This window comes from Cricetulus griseus, assembly GCF_003668045.3.
Source record: "Cricetulus griseus strain 17A/GY chromosome 1 unlocalized genomic scaffold, alternate assembly CriGri-PICRH-1.0 chr1_0, whole genome shotgun sequence".
NCBI lineage: Eukaryota > Metazoa > Chordata > Mammalia > Rodentia > Cricetidae > Cricetulus > Cricetulus griseus.
In genome coordinates this window covers 128883382-128906152 of record NW_023276806.1, presented here as the reverse complement: position 1 = coordinate 128906152, position 22771 = coordinate 128883382, and the positions used below count along the sequence as shown (strand labels likewise).

General features: G+C 41.4%; 2 protein-coding genes and 1 pseudogene across 2 annotated transcripts; all 3 read right to left on the bottom strand.

Annotated features, from left to right (window-relative positions):
• Positions 1 to 2925: 2925 nt before the first annotated feature.
• On the bottom strand, positions 2926 to 3864 carry LOC103160918 (olfactory receptor 6C4-like). The gene has a single exon (XM_027391897.1). The coding sequence runs from the start codon at positions 3862 to 3864 to the stop codon at positions 2926 to 2928; it is 939 nt and encodes a 312-aa protein (XP_027247698.1).
• A 5008-nt stretch (positions 3865 to 8872) lies between these two features.
• Positions 8873 to 15884, bottom strand: LOC113832938 (olfactory receptor 6C4-like). Its single transcript, XM_035451354.1, has 4 exons — positions 15851 to 15884; positions 15407 to 15446; positions 11131 to 11187; positions 8873 to 9818 (listed from the first exon to the last, which is right to left on the bottom strand). Exons 1-4 carry the CDS (start codon positions 15882 to 15884, stop codon positions 8873 to 8875), a joined length of 1077 nt encoding a protein of 358 aa, XP_035307245.1.
• Positions 15885 to 21452: 5568 nt separating this feature from the next.
• On the bottom strand, positions 21453 to 22549 carry LOC100770872 (annotated as a pseudogene).
• Between the last annotated feature and the right edge of the window lie 222 nt (positions 22550 to 22771).

The following is a 22771-nucleotide window of genomic DNA, read 5'->3' as shown; positions in this document are numbered from 1 at the left end:
TAGGGTTTCTATTGCTGTGAAGAGATACCATGGTCATGGCAACTCTTATAAAGGAAAACATTTAAATGGGGTAGCTTATAGTTTCAGAGGTTTAGTCCATTATCACCATGGTGGAACATGGTGGCATGCAGGCAGAGACAGTGCTGGAAATGGAGCTGAGAGTTGTAGATCTTGATCTTCAGGCAACAGGAAGTGAACTGTTTACCACACTGAGTGAAGCTTGAGCAAAGGAGACCTCAAAGTCCTCCCCACAGTGACATATGTTCTCCAACAAGGCCACACCTACTCTAAGGAAGTCACACCTCTTAATAGTGCCACTCTCTTAGGGGGGCATTTTCTTTCGAACCACCACAGACACTTTATTCCAAGCCTGATGACACCTTTCCTGCCCCTGGACCCACTTTGTGGAAGAAGAGAACTGAGTCCTGTTAGCATTCAGGTGTCTATACTGGCCTGCCCTTGGGGTTCTGACAGGAAACGCCCTCAGCTGCAGGCACTGAGAGCAGCACCTGTGCACATTCACTATGTTCCCTTTTAAAAGGGCCCTGCCCACCTCCCATCCTCTCCTTCTCTTTTCTCTCCCTCTCTGTTCTCTCTCTCCTGTAGGGAGACACAGTAGACCCGCCTCTAGGCAACCGGGACAGGTGTGCTGGAACACGCCTGTGAGGGCGGGGTGAGGGAAAGTCTAAGGTGACATCAGGAAGGCTTCTTAAAGGACCATGGACACGTGGACCACCCCTTTTTTTTGGCCCTGGTCCCGGCTCCCTCCTCCTCACTTTGGCCTGCACTAGGCTGGTGTATCTGAATAAAGAAGACCTTGACCTTATTGACTGCTGGTTAATCAAGTTGAGGATTTCAACCTAGATCTTCAATCAAGCAAATCCCATCTAACATGGACTGGAGATAACTCATTAGAGACTTTCCCTGTGCTAACATTTTTTTTCCCCCACAGGACCCCACATGGCTACCATCATCCCATTTCAGCAGGAAGTAACTTAGAAGATGCTACGCCCCTGTTCCCTATTATTGTTTATTAGGATAATGTAAGCCTAGTTAGGAATGACCTTCCTATTGTTTAGGGTTGGGATTGGAAGGTGTTCAGGTTGGACAACCCTTTCAGATGACTTTAAGACTTAGCTGGAATAAACATAGTTAGGATGTGCAATAGCAGATTATTGTATCTTCTATTATTGTATCTTCTTATATTTCACCTTTATGATTGTTAATTTTGGATATTTTACACTATTAAGTTTTCATCCTCTTTTAGACTAAAAGGGGAATTGTAGGGAGACACTGTAGACCCACCCCCAGGCAACCCGGACAGGTGTGCCAGAACACGCCTGTGAGGGCGGGGTGAGAGGAAGTCTAAGGTGACGTCAGGAAGGCTTCTTAAGGGACCACGGACACGTGGACTGCCCCTTCTTCTAGCCCTGGTCCCGGCTCCCTCCTCCTCGCTTTGACCTGCGCTTGGCTGGTGTATCTGAATAAAGAAGACCTTGACCTTATTGACTGCTGGTTGCTCACGTAACACTCTCCCCCTCTTCCCTCTCTCTCCTCTTTTTTCTTTTCTCCTCTCTCTTGCTGCTCCTGTCTCTGGAGAATGGACTCCCCCTTCCCTTTCCTTTTTTGATGATCCCCTTCCCTAATAATAAAAAACCCTCTGCTGAACCCTGTTGCATGGCATCTTTTTCTTTAGTGCCACTTTTCTTAAATTATAACACCTGTAACTTGTCCTTTGATGTTCACATGTGCTCTGTGGTATGAATGGGCGTACCTCCAACACACACACACACACACACACACACACACACACACACACACACACACACGCAGAAACACAGACACACAGATACACACAGATACACACACACACAAATACACAACAACACCTGCAGATGGGGGGGAAGAGAGTAATAAGTAACATGTAATAGAATAAACAAATTAAAAATAAAAGTAAGCAAATATCTAAACTTTGAAGCTACTGCATGATTTTTCTATTTTATTAGAAATACTGTTCATAGTTGAACATAAGTAACTTGTTGCCTCTCCCTGGGGAGTAGATGGGGATTGGAATGGTGGGTCATGGGAAGATGGCAGGGAGATGGAACTGGGATTGATATGTAAAATAAGATTGTGTCAAAAGACAAACATGATATGTACTCACTCTTATGTGGATTTTAGACATAGAGTCAAGGATTACCAGCCTACAATCCACACTGCAAGAGAAGTTAGTAAACAAGGAGGACCCTAAGAGAGATAAACATTGTCCCTTAGAGAAGGGGAAAGGGTCAAGATCCCCTGAGCAAATTGAGAGCAAGGGAAGAAGGAGGAGGGAGCTATGAGAATGAGAAGGGAAGAAGAGGAAGGATGCAGAGGTCATGAGGGAGCAGAAAGGTTGAGTCAGGTATAGATTAGAAGAAAGGATATGTGATAGGTAGGGTTTTAGTTGGGGGGGTGGTAGGGGAGGATGGGAGGGAGAAGGGAACTGGGATTGTCACATAAATCAATCTTGTTTCTAATTCAAATAAAAATGATAAAAAGATTGTGTCTAATTAAATAAAATGTAAAGTGTTGTTTATGTGTATATGTATGTTTGTATGTGTGTGAGTGTGTGTATATGTGTATTTGTGTTTGTATGTGTGTGAATGTGCCTATATGCTCATGTGTAACAGCTTGGGAATGGAAGTGTCAGAACGCTTGGATGGAGTCAATTCTTTCCTTCTATCATGTTAGTTCCAGGTGTGGAACTCAGGTTGTCAGGTTTGGTGGCAAGTGCCTTTAGTCACTGAGTCTCTGTTGTGATGTTGAAATGTCTTTATGGTAAATTTGTCTAAGATGATTCTTTTACAGAAGGAGAGGCTGGCCATGAGCTTATGTGGGGAGGACCTTGATGAGAATATCTCAGAATAACCTTTTAGTATGAGGTCATCCAATTCGATGAAGGCTGACCATCTTCCTGGTGATGTCCTTGAAGCTCTGCTTGACCTGCTTATTCCTTAGCGTGTAAATAAACGGGTTCAGTAAAGGGGCAACTGAGTTATTGAGCACAGCCACACCCTTATTGAAGGCAACTCCTTCTGTTGCTGAAGGCTTTATGTACATGAAGATGCAACTTCCATAGGAGAGGGAGATGACAACCATGTGGGAAGAACATGTGGAAAAGGCCTTCTTCCTCTGCTGTGCAGAAGGGATCTTCAGAATGGTCCTGATGATGCGAGTGTAGGAGAGAATCACCAGCAGCAGGGTGACTATCAGGGTCACGACTGCTAAGACAAAGTCAAAGAGTTCCAGCAGTCTTGTGTCTGAACAAGCTATTTCTATGAGGGGCCCATAGTCACAGTAATAATGATTGAGTACATTGGATGCACAGAAATCCAGCTGACTGGTCAAGATGATTGGGACTAAGATGATTAGGAACCCACTCAGCCAAGAGCAGACGACCAGCAGGGTGCACACCCTGTTGCTCATGATGGTGGTGTAGTGCAGGGGCTTGCAGATGGCCACATAGCGGTCATAGGACATGGCAGTCAGAAGGTAAAACTCAGTGGCTCCGAAGAAGATGGCAAAGAAGTACTGAGTGAAGCAGCCAGCAAAGCTGATGGTCTTAATTCCCGTAGAGATGCTGAAGAGCATTCGGGGAGTAAAAGTGGATGTGAAGGAGATTTCGAGGAAGGAGAAGTTTCTGAGGAAGAAGTACATGGGTGTCTGGAGGTGGGAATCTATCAGTGTGAGGATGATGATGGTCAGATTCCCCATAATGCTGAGAATGTATGTGAGGAGGAGAAATAGGAAAACACAGATTTGAAGCTCTGGGGTGTCTGTGAGTCCCAGCAGAATGAATTCAGTCAAAGTGTGATTTTTCATCACCAACTTTTGTACCTTGTGAAGCTGAGAAAGAGAGAAATGGTTGATGAAGGTAAACAGAGCTTAGCACTACAGAGGGAAGGTCTCAGATTTCCACTGAACATTTGTTTTTAGGAAATCTATCCATTTGGCATGATCCAAACACAATGTCTGCTGGTTTCAAACTTACTCTTCACAAAGTCTCTCTTAGTATGTGTGTCCTATGGCTTTGTTGAGAGCAGTGCCCAACTGGGCTCTCCCGGGTGCACCTTCTTAAGTTTCAATTTTTATACCTTATTCTTACTTCCAACCTCAGAGGATGAAGTAACACACACCATCTTTCCCCAGCTTACTGTCTTGAAGATTTTCTCTGTTGTTGTGATCTCCAACACATTTGCCACCTGCTTTATTTTGTTTCTCCATTTGCCAATAACCCTCAGTGGAGTGCAGGACAAAGTCTCTTTCTCTCTCTGTCTCTCTCTCTCTCTGTGTGTGTGTGTGTGTGTGTGTGTGTGTGTGTGTGTGTGTGTGTATGTGTCTTTTACGGTTTTGTGCCTAGGACAGAGCTTAAAAATCCTTCAAATATTGAATTCTGTATGAATTTCCTTTATTATATTATATTATATTTTATTTTATTTTTACTGTAATGGGGTTGTTATCCCAGATCATTTTGGGAGGGGTTTCCTAGGCTCTCTCACATGCTCTTTAGTGATTGCTAACTCTGTTAGAGGAGACTTTGGAATAGTTTTCTTGTAGTATTTGGGTTTCTGGAACATTTTCTATCCATTAGCATTCAGCTTCTGAAGAATTTTACTGCTCTGTCTAGTCCAACAACAGCACACATGGACTATTGTGCAAATATTTTCGTTTCATCATTACAGTAATAAAATATTGAAAAACAAAATTATACAAGTAGACAAGTGACAAAATTATAATTGTTTCTATTGTGGAATAACATGGGGAATTTATGAGTGAGATATGACTGTATCATTAAAGTAGACAAGGCCCCACCTTCCCCTCCACAGTGTGATTCTTTCTTTGTGTACATAGACTAGCATTTTGGAAGAATCCCAGTGGCCAGGATTAGTTCTTCTGTGTAAAAGATGGAAGTCTTTTATTTTTACTTCATGTTTACCTTGACTGTTAAAAACATTCAAAACAAACCAAAATGTGTTTTTTAATAACAAAAGTTGCAGAAAGGACAGTAGACAGTCTTGTTCAGATGGCCTCAGCCCTGAGGGAGTGTGTTCATACTCACTTTCTGACACAGGGATTTGCCTCTGGATGTTTGCAGGGTGAGTCAGAACGGAGAGCTTGGATAAGGATAGAAGTTGGAATAGTAACTAGTACTAAAACTTAAGGTTTTTAATACTAACCTGTACCCTGATTTCATACAAAGCCCAGATGCAGGCTTCTGGATTCTTGGTGTTGAGAGTCAGAACGGAGAGGTCAGGTGTGGATGGAATTTGGAACACAGTAGAAAGTTCCTATCCGAATATTAACATGTGCCCTCCTTTCTCACAAAGCAGGGATGTAGGCTTCTGGGAGGTTGTCTGAATGTTTCTAGTTCTTGTCGACTTAAACCAGTCACATTCTGCCCCTATCATTGGTTCACATAGACTGGACCTGTAGTTCCTGAGGATGCTGCCTTAAGTAAAGCAACAGGATGTAGGAACTGTCAACTCTTAAGTCTTCCTGCTTGTATTTGGTCTGAAGAGTGGTCATTGGCTTCTTTCCAACTTTATATCAGATTCAGTAACACACTTTTTGTTTACACAGCAGAGACCCTTGGAGGATAAGTGATCACCTTGAGACTCAGACCCTGGCCCGGGAAATGTTAATTAGCCTCTCTCAAAAAATAGTACTGGGAATTAAGTCTCACAGGCATCTAGGGAAGATGCTCCAAGCAGACCCATGAGAAAGCTGCCTCCATGTATGAGTCAGTGTAATGGCCTTGTGGGGACTTAAGCAATAACCATGGCAGTGGGAGAAAGTGAAGTGTTTTGTGTGTGTGTGTGTGTGTGTGTGTGTGTGTGTGTGTGTGTGTGTGTACATGGTTCATACAACACACACACACACACACACACACACACACACACACACACTGGTTTTATTAAGAGTGTTTTGAGGACTGTGGTTTGACTGGTCCAACAGTGGCTGTCTTCAACAGAAAAGCCAAGAACCTTTGCTAGTCCATGAGGCTGGATGTCTCAGCTGGTTACCATTCTATATTGGAATCTTGAGAAGTAGGTCCTTTTCTCTTTCCCCCACATTTTCCCTCTTTCGTTAAACACAGATTCTTTTCTCATTTTCTCATACAATATAATCTCAATACTGTTTCCCTCCCTCTAGTCCTCCCCACCCTGTCTCCCAACTGAACCCACTCCCTTTCTCTCTCTTGTTAATAAACAGGCTTCTAAGAGATAACCACAATGCATAACAAAACAAAACATCTGTTACCTTGAAGTTGGACAAGACAAGCCAACAGAAAATTAAAGAAGAGAAGGCACAAGCATTAGAGACCCACTTGTTCACACATTCAGGAGCCCCATAAAAGTATCAAACTGAAAGTTTATATGCAGTATATATTTAGAGGACCTGGCGCAGACCCACGTAGGCCCTCTGACTGCTGATGCAGTGCTTCTGAGTTCATATGACCTTTGCTCATCTGTTTTAGGGGGCTATGTTCTCTGGTGTTCTCTCTCTCCCCGACTTCTGGCTCCTCTTCCATGGGATTCCCTGATCTCCGAGGGGAGGTATTGGATGGAGATATCTCATTTAGAGCTGTGTTCTAAGGTCTCTCTCTCTCTCTCTCTCTCTCTCTCTCTCTCTCTCTCTGTGTGTGTGTGTGTGTGTGTAATGTCTGTCTGTGTGTCTCTGTATTTGTTTCTGTCTGCTGCAGGAGAAAGCCTCTCTGATGATGGCTGATGATAATCTGTGAGTAGAACAGGATATCATTAGGAGTCATTTGTCGGTTCTGAGCTGTGAGTGTCTGTTGAATTAAGAGTGTCAATCCAAGATATAATTTAGTGTCTGGCAGCTGGGCAGAACAGTTTTCAGGAACTGAACCTCAACAGTTGTACAAAGTCATATTTATTGATGTTTTTACACAAAGTTGTATATTGGGTAAAACAAGTTCCTCATACCAAAGACCTTGAGCAAAGGAGATCTCAAAGCCCTCCCCTCAGTGACATATGTCCTCAAACAAGGCCACACTTACTCTAAGGAAGTCAGACCTCTTAATAGTGCTAATCCCTTTGGGGAGCATTTTCTTTTATTTATTTATTTATTTATTTTTTTATTAGTTCAAATTAGGAACAAGCTTGTTTCACATATCAATCCCTTCTCACTCTCCCTCCCTCACCCCACCCCTCCTCCCCACCCCTGACCTACCCCACCCCATCCACCCTCCACTCCCCAGGCAGGGTAGGGCCCTCAATGGGGGCTCCCCAAAATCCACCACATCATCCTGGGCCGGGCCTAGGCCCTTCCCCATGTGTCCAGGCCAAGAGTGCATCTATTCACATGGGATGGACTCTCAAAATCCCTTCTTACACCAGGGAAAAAAAAACTAATCCACTACCAGCGGCCCCCTGGAGTGCAGAGGCCTCCTCATTGACATCCATGTTCAGGGATCTGGATCAGTCCTGTACTGGCCTCCCAGACAGCAATCTGGGGTCGATGTGGGGGAGCATTTTCTTTGGCACCACCACAGACACTTTATTCCAAGCCTGATGACTTCTTTCCTGTCCCTGGGACCCACTTTTTGGAAGAAGAGAACTGAGAATTGTTGTTAGTATTAAGGCATCTGTACTGGCCTGTCCTAGGGGTTCTGACAGGATACACCCTCAGCTGCAGCCACTGAGAGCACGACCTGTGCACACTCACTATGTTCCCTTTTAAAAGGACCCTGCCCACCTCCCATCCTTCTCTCTCTTTTTTCTCTCCCTCTCTCTTCTCCCCCTCTTTCCTCTCTCTCTTTTTCTTTCCTCTCTCCTCTCTCCTGCTGCTTCTGTCTCTAGAGGCTTGTCTCTCCTCTTCCCTTCCCCCTTTTATGACCCCTTTCCCTAAGAAAGAAAACCCTCTGCTTGAACCCTGTTGCATCATGTCTTTGTCTTGAGGGCTGCTTTTCTTAAATTATAACACCTGTAACTTGTCCTTTGATGTTCACATGTGCTCTGTGGCATGAATGGACCTACCTCCCAACACACATACACACACACACACACACACACACACACACACACACAGACACACACACACACACACACACACACACACACACACACACACAACACACACACACACACACACACACACACACAGACACACACACACAGACACACAGACACACACACACATACACACACACACACACACACACAGACACACACACATACACAGGCACACACACATACACTCAAACACATGCAGATGGGTGGATGAAGAGAGAATCAATAAATAACATGTAATAGAATAATAAATTTTAAAAATAAGTGTAAGCAATGTCTAAAATTTGAAGCTATTGCATAAGTTTTTCTATTTTATTAGAAATACTGTTCATAGTTGAACATCAGAATTTTTGTGTTTTATGTGTATTTGTGTTTTATGTGTGTGAGTGTGTTTATATGTGGTGTATGTATGTATTTGTGTTTGTATGTGAGTGAATGTGAGGTGCAAACACATGTGTTTGTATGTACGTAAGTGTGTGTATATGTGTATTTGTGTTTGTATGTGTGTGAATGTGCCTATATGCTCATGTGTAACAGCTTGGGAATAGAAGTGTCAGAATGCTTGGCTGGATTCAATTCTTTCCTTCTACCATGTTAGTTCCAGGTGTGGAACTCAGGTTGTCAGGTTTGGTGGCAAGTGCCTTTAGTCACTGAGTCTCTGTTGTGATGTTGAAATGTCTTCATGGTAAATTTGTCTAAGATGATTCTTTTATAAGGAGAGACTGGCCTTGAGCTTTTGTGGGGAGGGTGTTAATGACAATATCCCAGAATCCTCCTTTAGTATGAGGTCATGAAACTCACTGAAGGCTGACCATCTTCCTGGTGATGTCCTTGAAGCTCTGCTTGACCTGCTTATTCCTTAGCGTGTAAATGAATGGATTCAGTAAAGGGGCAACTGAGGTATTGAGCACAGCCACACCCTTATTGAAGGCAACTCCTTCTGATGCTGAAGGCTTTATGTACATGAAAATGCAGCTTCCATAGGAGAGGGAGATGACAACCATGTGGGAAGAACATGTGGAAAAGGCCTTCTTCCTCTGCTGTGCAGAAGGGATCTTCAGAATGGTCCTGATGATTCGAGTGTAGGAGAGAATCACCAGCAGCAGGGTGACTATCAGGGTCACGACTGCTAAGACAAAGTCAAAGAGTTCCAGCAGCCTTGTGTCTGAACAAGCTATTTCTATGAGGGGCCCATAGTCACAGTAATAATGATTGAGTACATTGGATGCACAGAAATCTAGCTGACTGGTCAAGATGATTGGGACTAAGATGATTAGGAACCCACTCAGCCAAGAGCAGACGACCAGCAGGGTGCACACCCTGTTGCTCATGATGGTGGTGTAGTGCAGGGGCTTGCAGATGGCCACATAGCGGTCATAGAACATGGCAGTCAGAAGGCAAAATTCAGTGGCTCCGAAGAAGATGGCAAAGAAGTACTGAGTGAAGCAGCCAGCAAAGCTGATGGTCTTAATTCCCGTAGAGATGCTGAAGAGCATTCGGGGAGTAAAAGTGGATGTGAAGGAGATTTCGAGGAAGGAGAAGTTTCTGAGGAAGAAGTACATGGGTGTCTGGAGGTGGGAATCTATCAGTGTGAGGATGATGATGGTCAGATTCCCCATAATGCTGAGAATGTATGTGAGGAGGAGAAATAAGAAAACACAGATTTGAAGCTCTGGGGTGTCTGTGAGTCCCAGCAGAATGAATTCAGTCAAAGTCTGATTTTTAATTCCTAACAGTGGCTGCCTGTGAATATACAGAAGAGTTAAATCAGCGATAGGACAGAAGTCTAGAATATTTAAGATAGGTTAATTTTTTTTTCTGTAGAATCGCAGCAAGCTTGCCTCCTGTCAGGTACCCTGAGTCATTTTCCTAGTCTCATAACCATTTATAAATTCTATGGTACCTCTTTATAAGTTCTGTATGCTTTTCTTGTAAACAAATACCTAAATTATTTTCTGTTTTTAATTTTCATTTAAGCAGCTTCTACTGAAAAAACAAGTTAACTCTTTGACAAGTTCCTTAGCATTTATAATGTGTTACTGTCTCTCTTCCACCCTCCTTAATATCCCTTTCACCCTCATGAACCACTCTTCCTCCTGACCTGTCATTTTCCATGACTTTTGGTTTTGTCCTCTGACTGAGTCATTCAGCTTAACCAGGGCCATTTGTGTGGCATTGGATTGGTACTCTTCATTGTAGGCCGGTGAGGGCAACAGTGACTACACACTGAAGCCTCCCTGTGGCTTTTGATCTTTTATTATGTCAGTCACTTTTACAATGATGTCTTGTCTACATCACTGGCTTGGCTTCAGTGGGAGAGGAAATGAGGTTCACTCACAGTCGAAGAACCTTTAGGAGGCAAACAATTGTAATAAAATCATTAAAATTATGATAACTTAAGAGTCCCCACCTTCCATCTGAGTTTTGGGATTTGTGGCCCATCCTTACAGAATCACCGTCCTTTTGCGTATTGATCTCTTAGGTCTTCTTTCTGTCAGCTCCCATTTCTTCTGTCTTAGACGGCATCAGCAGAGGGACAGATGAAGCATCTCCTGTTAGGTTACGACTCTGGCACTTCTTCTATATATTTATTGGCAAATGTGTGATTTTATTGTGGCTTAAACAGGAAATTTATGACAAAATGTACAAACCTCATTTGAGAGTTTCTGATGAAGAACTTAGCTAGATGGAGGCTGTTTATATCCTACCTTGAGAATTTGAGGAATTGCCTTTTGCATAGATGAGGAGTAGTTTCCTGAATATTTATGGAATTATTATAAGAGTCTCTTTATTTGTCTTTTTCTTGAGTCTTTTCCACATCTCTGAAACTCTCAATTCCTTATCATAGATATCTTTATCAGATAACACGCATACATTTCATCAATTATATACACGCATATGTATATACATACATACAGACAGACACAGTCCTCCTCATTTGCCATTTTTGATTTAAGATATTTTTTCCAGAGGACGTTTGGACGAGATAATGGGCTAGAAGCTGCCTCCATGTGCCCTCTGAAGGAGAAGAGTTAGAGTAAGAACAACAACGTACTCTTCAGGAGGAAAAGAGGAAGAGCTTTGGAAATTGGCCACAGTAGTGATAGGGTTCCTACAATGTGCAGAGAAAAAGACTGTCAGTGCATCGAACAGAATTAATCAGATCCCATATGGGTCTTCCAGGCCTACTAGCACAAGGCAATGATGAGATTGATTGTTTATTAATAGGAAGTATGCTAGAAGCCTCAGAATTTCATAAGAAACACCACGTAAATAGCAAAGGTTTGAAAAAGGACTTCTCCATCACTTGTCAACAAGCCAAGGAGATAGTGAGAAACTGTCCTACCTCTTCCTTCTATAATCAAGCTCCATTGCCAGCAGGCTGTAATCCTAAGGGCATTCAGAGAAATGATGTTTGGCACATGGATGTCTTTCACTTTGCAGAATTCGGAAATTTAAAATATGTGCATTAGACTATAGATACATTTTCAGTGTTTCAATGGACTTCTGTTCTTAGCTCTGAAAAGGCCAATTCTGTTATAAGACACTTGTTAGAGGTGATGGCCATTATGGGCATACCTGCACAGATAAAGACTGACAATGCTCCAGCATATATCTCCACTAAGTTGAAACAGTTTTTCAAATATTATAACATAAAGCATGTAACCGGTATACCACACAATCCTACGGGACAAGCAGTGGTAGAGAGATCTAATAGAACACTAAAAGAAATGCTCCATAAACAGTCTGGGGGAACAACACCCCCAAACATAGGTTACATAATGTGTTATTAACACTAAACTTTCTTAATGCTAATGAGAAAGGACAAACAGCTGCAGAAAGACACTGGACTATGGAAAAAACCGCACAACTGAATCAGCCGGTATATTTCAAAGATGTACTGACCTCTGTATGGAAACCAGGACATGTGTTACATTGGAGAAGGAGAAGGGGTTTTGCCTTTGCTTCCATAGGAGAAGAAAAACTTTGAATACCATCAAAGTTGATCAAGATTCAAGTCAAAAAAGAAAAACCTCTGAATGAGGAGGAATGACTGGTAATCTACCAAGGCATATATCATAAACGGTATAGAAACTTCACAAAAGAAAGGGAAGTGTTTTTGTTTTATTTTCACAGGAAAACTCATCTCCAAAAGGCAAAAGACATGCATGGGTAGGTACTTAAGAAGAGAAGGTAGCTATAACCATCAAACCAAAGGAATGTGCCATATGGTAATATATATATACATATATGTATATATATATTTCTCTTTATTTCCTAGTCCCTATTCAATTAAACCAATGCTGGCTTTAGAGTTGGATTTGGCTTTCTTCCTCTAAATCCAAGCACATTGTTAAATAAACTTCAGAGTTTCTGTATTATATAAAGAAGCCAATTGATGTAATACAGAATATGAGAAAAATTGGGGACTGTCATTTGTCTTTTCTTTGCTTTTTCTCTCAAGGTATACATTCCTTCATAATTGTTACTTTCCCATTGTTGCTCTTCCTGGTATGCATACATATACAAGTAAAAATTTCTCTGCTAACATTTATGTTTGAGTCCCACACAGCCAATGAAGGACTGCCTGACAGCAATCCCTGGATGCTCCAGAAAGAAAATGGGCCACACCTCCTTGAGTACACTGGATCCAACTTGCTTCCTTTCAACTGACACTTCGGCCAGAACTTTGGGTACTGACGTCAATCAACACAAGAACTTCAATCAAGATAAGGACTTCAACCTGGACCTACAATTAAGCATCTCCCACCAGACACGGACTGGATATAACCCATTTAGGACTTTCACTACACTAACATTTTCTTTCTACAGGTCCCCACGAGGCTATCATCGACCCATTTCAGCAGGAAGTATCTTGGAGAATACTACGCCCCCTTTCCCCACTGTTGACACCCAATTAGTACTAGTTTCCTATTGCTTAAGGTTGGGTTTGGAAGGAGGTGTTCAAGCTTGGACATCCCTTTCAGATGACTTTAAGGTTTAGTTGGAATAGATATAGTTAAGATGTGATATTAGTAGACTATTATAACTTCTTGTAATTCACCTTTGTGATTGTTAATTATAAATAAATTACACTGTCAAGTTTAAATCTTCTTTAGAGTAAAAGGGGAATTGTAGGGGGAAATGCTGATCATGCCTGCTTGGGGGCGGCACAGGTGACGCTGACCATACACACTTGGGCGTGGTCAGAGTGATGTAGCAAGGCTTTAAATATCAGGGACCCATGCATGCAACTCTTTTTAAAACCAAAACCTTTTGAAACTTTCCATTGGGGCAACCTTGGAGGTAGAACCAGGGAGCTTAGATCACTACTGAGTAGTGCTTATTTCTGGGTGGCAAGACTTACAGGTGAGAGAGAAAAACAACAGGAAGTGGAGTATTAGCTTTGTGCATGGTGGCTGTGACTGAACAGGACTGGCTTTGTTGCGTGAGTACTTTCCTAATAAACCATCTGTTTTCAAGCTAGTTCTGACTCCGTTGCGATCTGCATTATTGCATTCCACATTACAAAACCTATTATATTTTATAGCAATTTCCCTTCTTACATTTGTCTAATTTGGATTTTAATTATGGAGCAATCTCATTTTGGCTTTTATTTTCTTTAAATTTTTTCTCTTCCCCTCAAAGTATTCTTCTCCACTCCTTTCACTTCCCATTTACTTCATTGTTTTCCCTCTATTTTAGCCTTTTTTTGACTCCTTTCTTTATCATAGACACTTATTATCTTCACATTTATCCCATATAGTCAAAAAATTGCAAATTTATTTATTTATTATTGTGTGCATGAATAATGTGTGTCCATGGGCCTGTATGTCATTGTGTATATGTAGAGGTCAGAAGATTGGAGTTGGTCTCTCCTTCCACTTTTATGTGGGTTCCTGGGATTACACAGAAATCACCTTTATCCTCTGAGCCATCTCACTGGCTCTACTCTACATAATTTTAACCTAACAATATTTTAAAATAATAACAATGTTGTATATTGATGTTTTATGGTCATCGTGGTGTATTGGGTTTGATGTCATTCTTATAATAGTTTCATACCTTCATCACTTAGTGATGTTAGAGATTGTGTTGTGGAATATTATTTTAGCTGGGCAAAGATGTGCTAAATTTGTTTTATGCTGCAGAATATTGCTTTAACCGTGTAAAGGTGTGCTACTTTTGTTTATGCTGCATTTGTTTAATGATGTAAAGATGTGTCACATTTGTTTCACCTTGCCTGCCTCAGGCACCTGATTGGTCTAATAAAGAGCTGAACATGTGGTCAGTAGCTAGGCAGGAGAAAGGATAGGCGGGATTGCCTGGGAGAGAGAATAAAAAGGAGGAGCAATCTAGGCTGGAGAGAAGGAGGAGAGGAGAAGGAGGAGAGAATGAGGGAGACACCCAGGGTCAGAAGCCAGGCAGATGATAAACAGGGAAAATAAGATATACAGAATTAAGAAAGGTAGTAAACCCAAAGGCAGAAGGTAGATAAAGAGAAACAAGTTAATTTAAGTTAAAAGAGCTAGCCAGAAACATGCCCAAGCTAGGCCAAGCATTCAAAACTAATAAGTCTTGGTGTCATGATTTGGGAGCTGTTTGGTGGCCTAAAAGCAAAAGAAAGCCTGCTATAGTAACAATCTCACCAAATGAAATGAATAGATATCTAAGCTAAGAGGTGTATAAACTGAACACAGAAACACAAAGACCATGAGAAAGGAAGACAACAGGATTCCCCCAGAAGAGTGTAACTCCTCAGTATGGAATTCAGAGTTATTGAGATAGGTAAAGCAATGGATGAAGATTTCAAATCTTTACTAGTTAAAATGATGAATGCCTTGACTGGCGGACCAGCATTAGTTTCATGCACCGGTGAACTTACCCCACGAATGGCCATGAATGGGCCTGGCTGCCTGATAGCTGGTTATGTTGTGGTAGCCCCTGGTGTTGCCATTGTGGCTGCCACAACCACCCCGTTGACCAGTGTTAATTGTTACTGCCATCAATGAACTGTTCATATGCACAATATGCACAGCACTGAACACACACCACCCACACCCACACCCACCTATTATTGTAAAGTAAACATGAGAGTAGATTGGAGCAGGGTAAGCATAGCAGAAAGTGGCTGGTCAAAGAAAATGACTCTCTGTCCTCGACCACTGCCAGGGTGACCTCCACCTCCACAGGTGACCTCCTGGAAGTGTGCTGTGGAATCCAGGACACATGGGGGTTCTCAAATGTGCCTTCCATATCCTCAGTCTGAGGCACAGAAAGCCCTGCCCGTGTCCTATCTCTAATCCACCAGGGGCAAGACTGTGACTTGCTTGATTGTCTGGGGAACGAGAGGCTGGGAGTTCTCATCATCTGTGGAGAAGACACAAGTGGCAGTCTAAGGGGAGGGAGAAACTGTGTCATCCCAATTAAAGGGGATGGTAAGGGCAGAATACCTTCTATTTTTATTACTAATTACAATTGTGTACTTTAATTGTTAAGCTACTGTGTTTTGACTTACATTTCATTTGAAAAAAATTTTCATGATTGTCACTTCTGTTCTTGCACACGCAAAGTCATAATTCTACAGTTATTTCTTTACTGCCTATTGTATGTCTAATCCATATGCTCTCTTTATCACTCATCCCTTCCTCCGTGCCTGTCTTTCCCATATACCTTAATTTTGTCGCTCGAATATTGGTATGCTTAGCTCTAAAAAAATCTGTATGTGACATTTTTCCCAACTAGGAGTTCAGTACTATTGTCTTAACCCTTACTGTGGACACAAGTGAAATGCGCAACTGTGTCCATCGTCACATTAATGCCAGGATTGCTGGCAAATCATGAGAGGCAATTGCATCCATCTCATTTCCAAATAGCATCAGGGAAACTCCCAAGGAAGTCTAACATACAAAATAAACAAACCAAAAGAGTGGGAAAATGTAAAAAATTAAATCTATAAGATACATCCATCCCAATCAATGTTCCGCAGACAAGGAAACACAGAAAACTGGGACGAGCACACTATGCCCACCATGACACACCCACAACCTCACCACTCCCCAGTAATGGAAAGTTCTGTGATAATTATGCGCAGTGATTTTACAAATACACTTGTTTTAGCTTTGTAAATGATAAAAGTTGAGAAAAATTGAGTCAGAGTCTTGCTGTGTAACCCGTGCTAGCCTTAACTGCCCCCACCTCCTATGCCAGCCTTCTGAGTGTCTAAGTACTGGACTTACAGGTATATATACTTTATTATGCCTGGCTAAAGGTTGGGGACAATTTGAACTTCCATCAATATGACACTTCTGCCATATCAGAATTACAAAATGCAATAGATCAATTAAATACAAAAGAATGGAAAAGATTTATGTGAACTCACTTGGAAACATGTATTTGATGCACTGCTATGAACACAATCATATGGTCCTGAAAGCAGAATTCATTAGCGGTAGTCTGTTTTGTACCTGTCATTGTTGTTTCAATGTTGTAAAACAAACACATGTTTTAATAAAAAGAGGTATAACTTCATGATTTACCATCACAAAAGTAGTGTTAATATAACTATAAGCTGAGAATATACATACCTTTGGCTTTCAGGGCAAATTTTGTGTGATTCTGACCATGAATGTCCATGAGAAACATCAGGACTCAGGAGCCAGGAATGGTGGAAAGTGGCATAAAGTTGATCTATCACTGCTTGTTAGTGTAATAATTGTTCACAACAATTCACAAACTTAAGAAACTTAGGAAAAGCCTACTCATCTTTCTGTAGTTCAGCTTAGCATTCATTTGTCACTTCTTTCCATATTAATTTAAATGTATTAATTTTCTGACACCCGCTCACGGAGCAGTTCTCTGAATAAGCAGTATGTCTTCAAAGCCTCATTTTCTCTGTCCTAATTGGTCTGAGTCTGGCTATATGCTTCCTCTCTGACTAGTAGATGTGATCATTTTTTAGTGCAGTAGTCTTATTATTGATTTGCTCGTTTGTTTGAAACAGAGTATTGCTATTTTGCCTAGGCTGGCTTCCTTGAACTCAAGTGATCTTGTCTCAGCCCTCTGAATAACAGATTGTAGGGGCATTTCTTTAAAGCTCATCTCTAAAGCATATTTAAACTACTTAATTCAGAGGAGACCTCAGCCATGTCAGTTGAGGAAAGAAGTAAAAATCTCATGAGACTCACATCTAGATTGTGCTAATGAACTCTATTAATCAAGAACCTTTAAATGAAACTTTTAATAGGAGAGTGGAGAAGAAATTCCAAGAGGCTCCAAGGAATCTAACAAGAAGACATCAGCGAAGGGGTGGGGGGAGATGTGTCATTTTCTTTAGTGGTGTAGCCACTGACAAGATGCTCATGTTCCTGCAAATAATACTCTACCTATGCTCATGCAAGAAGCCCTAATTGACTTTTATTTTCTTTGCTAAAACTTTCAAGAATAAAGGGTTTATGTATTAAATAACCAGTAGGAAGAGTTGGTATCAATTGTGACTGACTCAGTTGGAATATTTATTGAATTCAACTATTAGTGAAGATTTTTATGCAAAATAGAGATGCAAAGAAATTCTAGAGTTTTTCATATAATTTCACATTATTCTTTCTACATAGACATTTGTTGCAATTTTTCTGACCTCCCATCTGTGGAGTCCTTGATATCACAGACCTAATTCCTTTCCAAATGCATATGTATTCATTATGTAGCATCATCAGAAACCAAATGGACCAAAACTGTGTCCATCTGGTGAATACTATGGACATTTAACACAATAATGTCATTGATTCATACCTGAAAACCATTTCTGAACAGAGCCTTGTGATAGAACCCATGCCCTCAGGTGTGTCTTCCTTCTTCCTGGTCACCTTTCTTTTTATTAACCCTTAGATTAAAATCTATATTTAAGTATCTCTTAATAAAGCCCATACTGGATAGACAAGAAATTCTTTTCTGTGTCAAGGATGAGGATCCAGTTTTACCTGAATCAAGGTCCCCCAAATATTAGGGGAACCCCTCAGGCTTCTGTAGATGACAGTGGGAGAGCTGTGCCGTGGCCACTGAACTCAGGATCAGGAATTGTCTTTACTGGAATTGACTAGTTCTGAATATGACTTCTGTTTCTCAGACCAGTATTATCATCCAACTGAAAACTGAGTGCCATATTTACCATTATGTTAACCTTATGATGCTTATTAGACTTACATATCTGATTTTATGAGTATTTTACTGCATATATGTATACCACATGAGTGTCTGGTATCCATGGAAGTCTTTGCTTTTAAAGTTACATTTTAAAATTAGCTTACTAGGTAGTGGCTTTCCACTTGGCATATTTATCTTTTCAAAGAATCAGCTCTTCATTTGGTTAATTCATTGGACCAGTTTCTTTTGCTTTTTTTCTTCCTGTCTTCCTTTCTTTCTTTTTCATTTATTTCATTAATTTATGCCCTGATTTTTTACAATTATTTCTTCCCATCTACTGTTTTGGAGTTTGGTTTGTTATTGTTTTCCAAAATCATAACATGTGTCATTTACTGGTTTGGACTCACTTGATTTTTGTAGCAATTATTACTGTAACCTTTTCTCTTAGGACTGCCTTCATTGTGTCCCATCATGCCTTCATTGTGCATTCTTTTTTCTCTGAGTTTGTGCTCTTCCTATTGCTATTATATCTAACTTTATTTCACTGTGGCCAGATAGAATATAGGATGGCACTTTAAGTCTTTCATATTTGTTGAGACTTATTTTGTATACTAATATTTGAGCAAATTTTGAGAAAGTCCCATGGGTTGCTTACAATTTTTTAAAAAAATTTAAATTCGAAACAAGATTGTTTTGCATGTCAATCCCGGTTCTCTCTCCCTCCCCTCTTCCCCCCCTCCCCAACACCCTATCTATCCAATACCATTTCTGTTCCCCAGGGAGAGAGGCCTTCCATGGGGGGGGTCTTCAGAGTCTGTTATATCCTTTGGGATAGGGCCTAGGCCCTCCCCTGTGTGTCTAGGCTGAGGAAGTATCCCTGTACGTGAAATGGGCTCCCAAAGTCCATTCCTACACTAGGGATGAGTACTGATCTACTCATTTCTGAGATTTCTGAGATCTCCTCCCTGAAACCCACATTTATGGGGTCTGGATTAGTTCCATGCTGGTTTCCCAGTGATCAGTCTGGGGGCCAGGAGCTCCCTCTTGTTCAGGTCAGCTGTTTCTGTGTGTTTCGCCAGCGTGGTATTGACCCCTTTGCTCATCAGTCCTCCTTTTCTGCAACTGGATTCTAGTTCAGTTCAGTTTTTAGCTGTGGATATCTGCTTCTACTTCCATCAGCTGCTGGATGAAGGCTCTATGATGGCATATAAGTTAGTTGTCAATCTCATTATCAGGTGAGGGCATTTAAGGTAGCCTCTCCACTGTTGCTTAGATGGTTAGTTGGTGTCATCCTTGTAGATCTCTGGACATTTCCCTAGTGCCTGATTTCTCTTTAAACCTATAATGTCTCCCTCTATTATGGTATCTCTTTCCTTGCTCTTCTCTATTCTTCCCCTGACTCAATCTTCCTGCTCCCTCATGTCCTCTGCACCCCTCCTCTTTTCCCCTTCTTATTCTCCTAACTCCCTCTCCCCTCCTCCATGCTCCCAATTTGCTCAGGAGATCTTGTCCCTTTTCCCTTCTCTGGGAGTCCTCCTTGTTGCCTAGCTTCTCTGGTTTAGTCTGTTATCACCATGGTGATGTGCTGGCAGACATGGTGCTGGAGAAGGAGCTGAGAGTTCTACAGCTGGATCCAAGGCAACAGGAAGAGAATGCCACACTGGGCCTCGGCTGATTATCAGAAACCTCCAAGCCACCTCCAGTGACCACTTCCTCCAAGGCCTCACCTCCTCATAGTGACACTCCTTGTGGGACTATGGGAGCCATTTTCTTTCAAATCACCACACACTGTAAAGTTTTCTTTCTGACCCAGTTCTCTGAGAAGAGGGAGCTAGACATACTAAAAGCCAGTAATACAACACTTGTAAACATTGAGAGGGATGATTGTTAAACAGTCAGAATGGCTGGATGGTGTAGTACTTACCAGGTGTGCTTTGGCATCAAGAAGATTTGACTTTGGACTCTGTGTGATCATGTACAAGCTATTTCACTATCTGTGCTTCACTTTCTCCACTTGTAGAACAGGATAGAATTTTCAGGCAGACCTAAGTAGTTCATATAAAGTACCCCTTGTTATTTCATTATTTTCAGAATATAAACCCTTAAATGATCAAGCTCTTTACTTAAATTCTACTTTGGTTTCCATAATTCATTTGTTCATTCATAATCCATCTGATAATATATTACTTATTACTTCCAACAACTTTTTATTATGTCTCTATCATTGCTTGACACTGGGGGTGGAATTGTGATAATAAAACAGATTACCTTGCATTACTGAGCCTTACAGATTAGGGGTGAATACATACCTTAAATGTATAGCTATAATTATGGTGTGTTGTGAATGAGAAATCAAAGGTATGGTAGGAAGCATAAGCTGGGTTGTTCATTTTATCCATCTATTTTAAAGTTCAGTTTAATCCTTATCTTACTTTGTAGTTCCCACTTATCAGTAACCCATTGCAGTCTGACTTCTTACTTGACTTCCAATTTCCACATTTGAAGATGGCTAAGATCAACAATAAAATCATGGCTGTTGATTTCCATACTTCTTTTTTTTTTCAACATTTTTTTTATTTGAATTAGAAACAGGATTGTTTTACATCGGTTTCCATACTTCTTGTTACTCTCTATAGCATTTCACATTGTCAGAAACCTATGTCTCTTTTCTATCTTTTCCCCCTCCCTGAGTCAGGGTTTCTCTGTGTAGCTCTGACTGTCTTGGAATTTGCTCTGTAGCCCAGACTGACCTCAAACTCAGAGATCTGCCTGCCTCTGCCTCCCAAGTGCTGGGATTAAAGGTGTGTGCCACCTCTGTCCAGCACAACCTATGTTTCTTGAGATCTCTTCTGCATATTATTTCTTAATAAGTTTGCTTTGAGTAAAATTAATGGGTTGAAATTTTGTGTGCCTATCCACATATTCCTTTGCTCTTAATTTCTCTTTTCTATTTGTTCCTGTCTTATTCCTACTTGTCAGGACTCAGCTTGAGTGGCATCCCTTGTGATTGCATTTATTGGTTCTAACTTAGACTGAGTTGCTCAAATGAGTAACTCAATGGCTTTTCAGTCTTAAAATCTTATTTAGGTCTTTATATCAATGCCTAGTAGGCTGAAATGTACTTTTGACTTTTCTCAGAAGTGGATTTTATCTCTTAATTGGGTACCTAGTAAGTGTGAGAGAGCTTGGTACTCAGTAGGAACACATTCATTAAGAGTTCAATTCTTAATTTTTTTAAAGATTCACAAGCTTTTTGATGGTATCCTTGAATGCTTGTTTCACCAGTTGGTTCCTTAGGGTAGAAATGAAGGGGTTCAATAAAGGAGCAACAGAAGTAATGAGTAGGGATATTTCTTTATTGAATGTGCCCCCCCTTTTTTTTTCTTTTTGGTTTTTCGAGACAGGGTTTCTCTGTGGCTTTGGAGGCTGTCCTGGAACTAGCTCTTGTAGACCAGGCTGGTCTCGAACTCTCAGAGATCCACCTGCCTCTGCCTCCCGAGTGCTGGGATTAAAAGCGTGCCCCACCACCGCCTGGCTGATGTGCCCCCTTCTTTCGTTGAAGGCTTAACATAAATGAAGAAGTATGAGAGGGAGATGACAATTATGTCGGAAGAACATGTGGAAAAGGCTTTTGCATTTTGCTGGACCAAAGGGAGATTTAAAATTGTCCTGATGATGAATGTAGAGGAGAGAATCCACCAGCATCAGAGTCACCACCAGAGTCACAGATGCCACAAGAAAGGCAACCTTCCTCACCAGGCTGGTGCTCCAGAGTTCTCGAAGAGGCTCAAAGTCACAGAAATAATGATTTAACCTGTTGGAGGCACAAAAGTCCTGCTGACTCATCAATGTGACTGGAGGTATAATGACCACTAGCCCAGCTAGCCAAGAGTAGAGGACCAGCTGGGTGCAGAGTCTGCTGCTCATGATGGTGGTGTAGATGGTAGTGCAGGAGTTTGCAGATGGCAACATAGCGGTCATAGGACATGGCAGCCAGAAGATAAAACTCTGTTGCTCTGAGGGAGATGGCAAAGAAATACTGAGTGAAGCAGCCAGCAAAACTAATTCTCTTGTTCCCGTTTGTAATGCTGATCAGGACCCTGGGAATAAAGATGTTTGTGAAAGAAATTTCTAAGAAGGAGACGTTCCAGAGAAAGAAACACATAGGAGTGTGAAGTTGGGAGTCCAGCAAGGTGAGCATGAGGATAGCCAGGTTTCCAATAATGCTGGATAAGTAGGCAAGGAGAAGAAAAGTGAAAATTGCCACCTGAAGTTCGGACATCTGTGAGACCTAGGAGGATGACCTCAGGCAATGTAGTTTTATTTTTCATTGTTGAAAAAAAAACTTGAGTGTCAAGGTGAAAAAGATTAACAGGGGTGAGAAAGTCAGAGGTGTTCTGATGTGGACAGGAGGTTCCTGCAGAAAAAGAGAAAAGGCCCATGAGCTTTCCCAGACCAATGGCCCATTTGCTTGGTTGGGGCAGAGTCCTCCCTACTTCCATTTATATCCTATGTAGGAAAAATTTTGTATTTTCTCACTTGGAGTTCTCTCT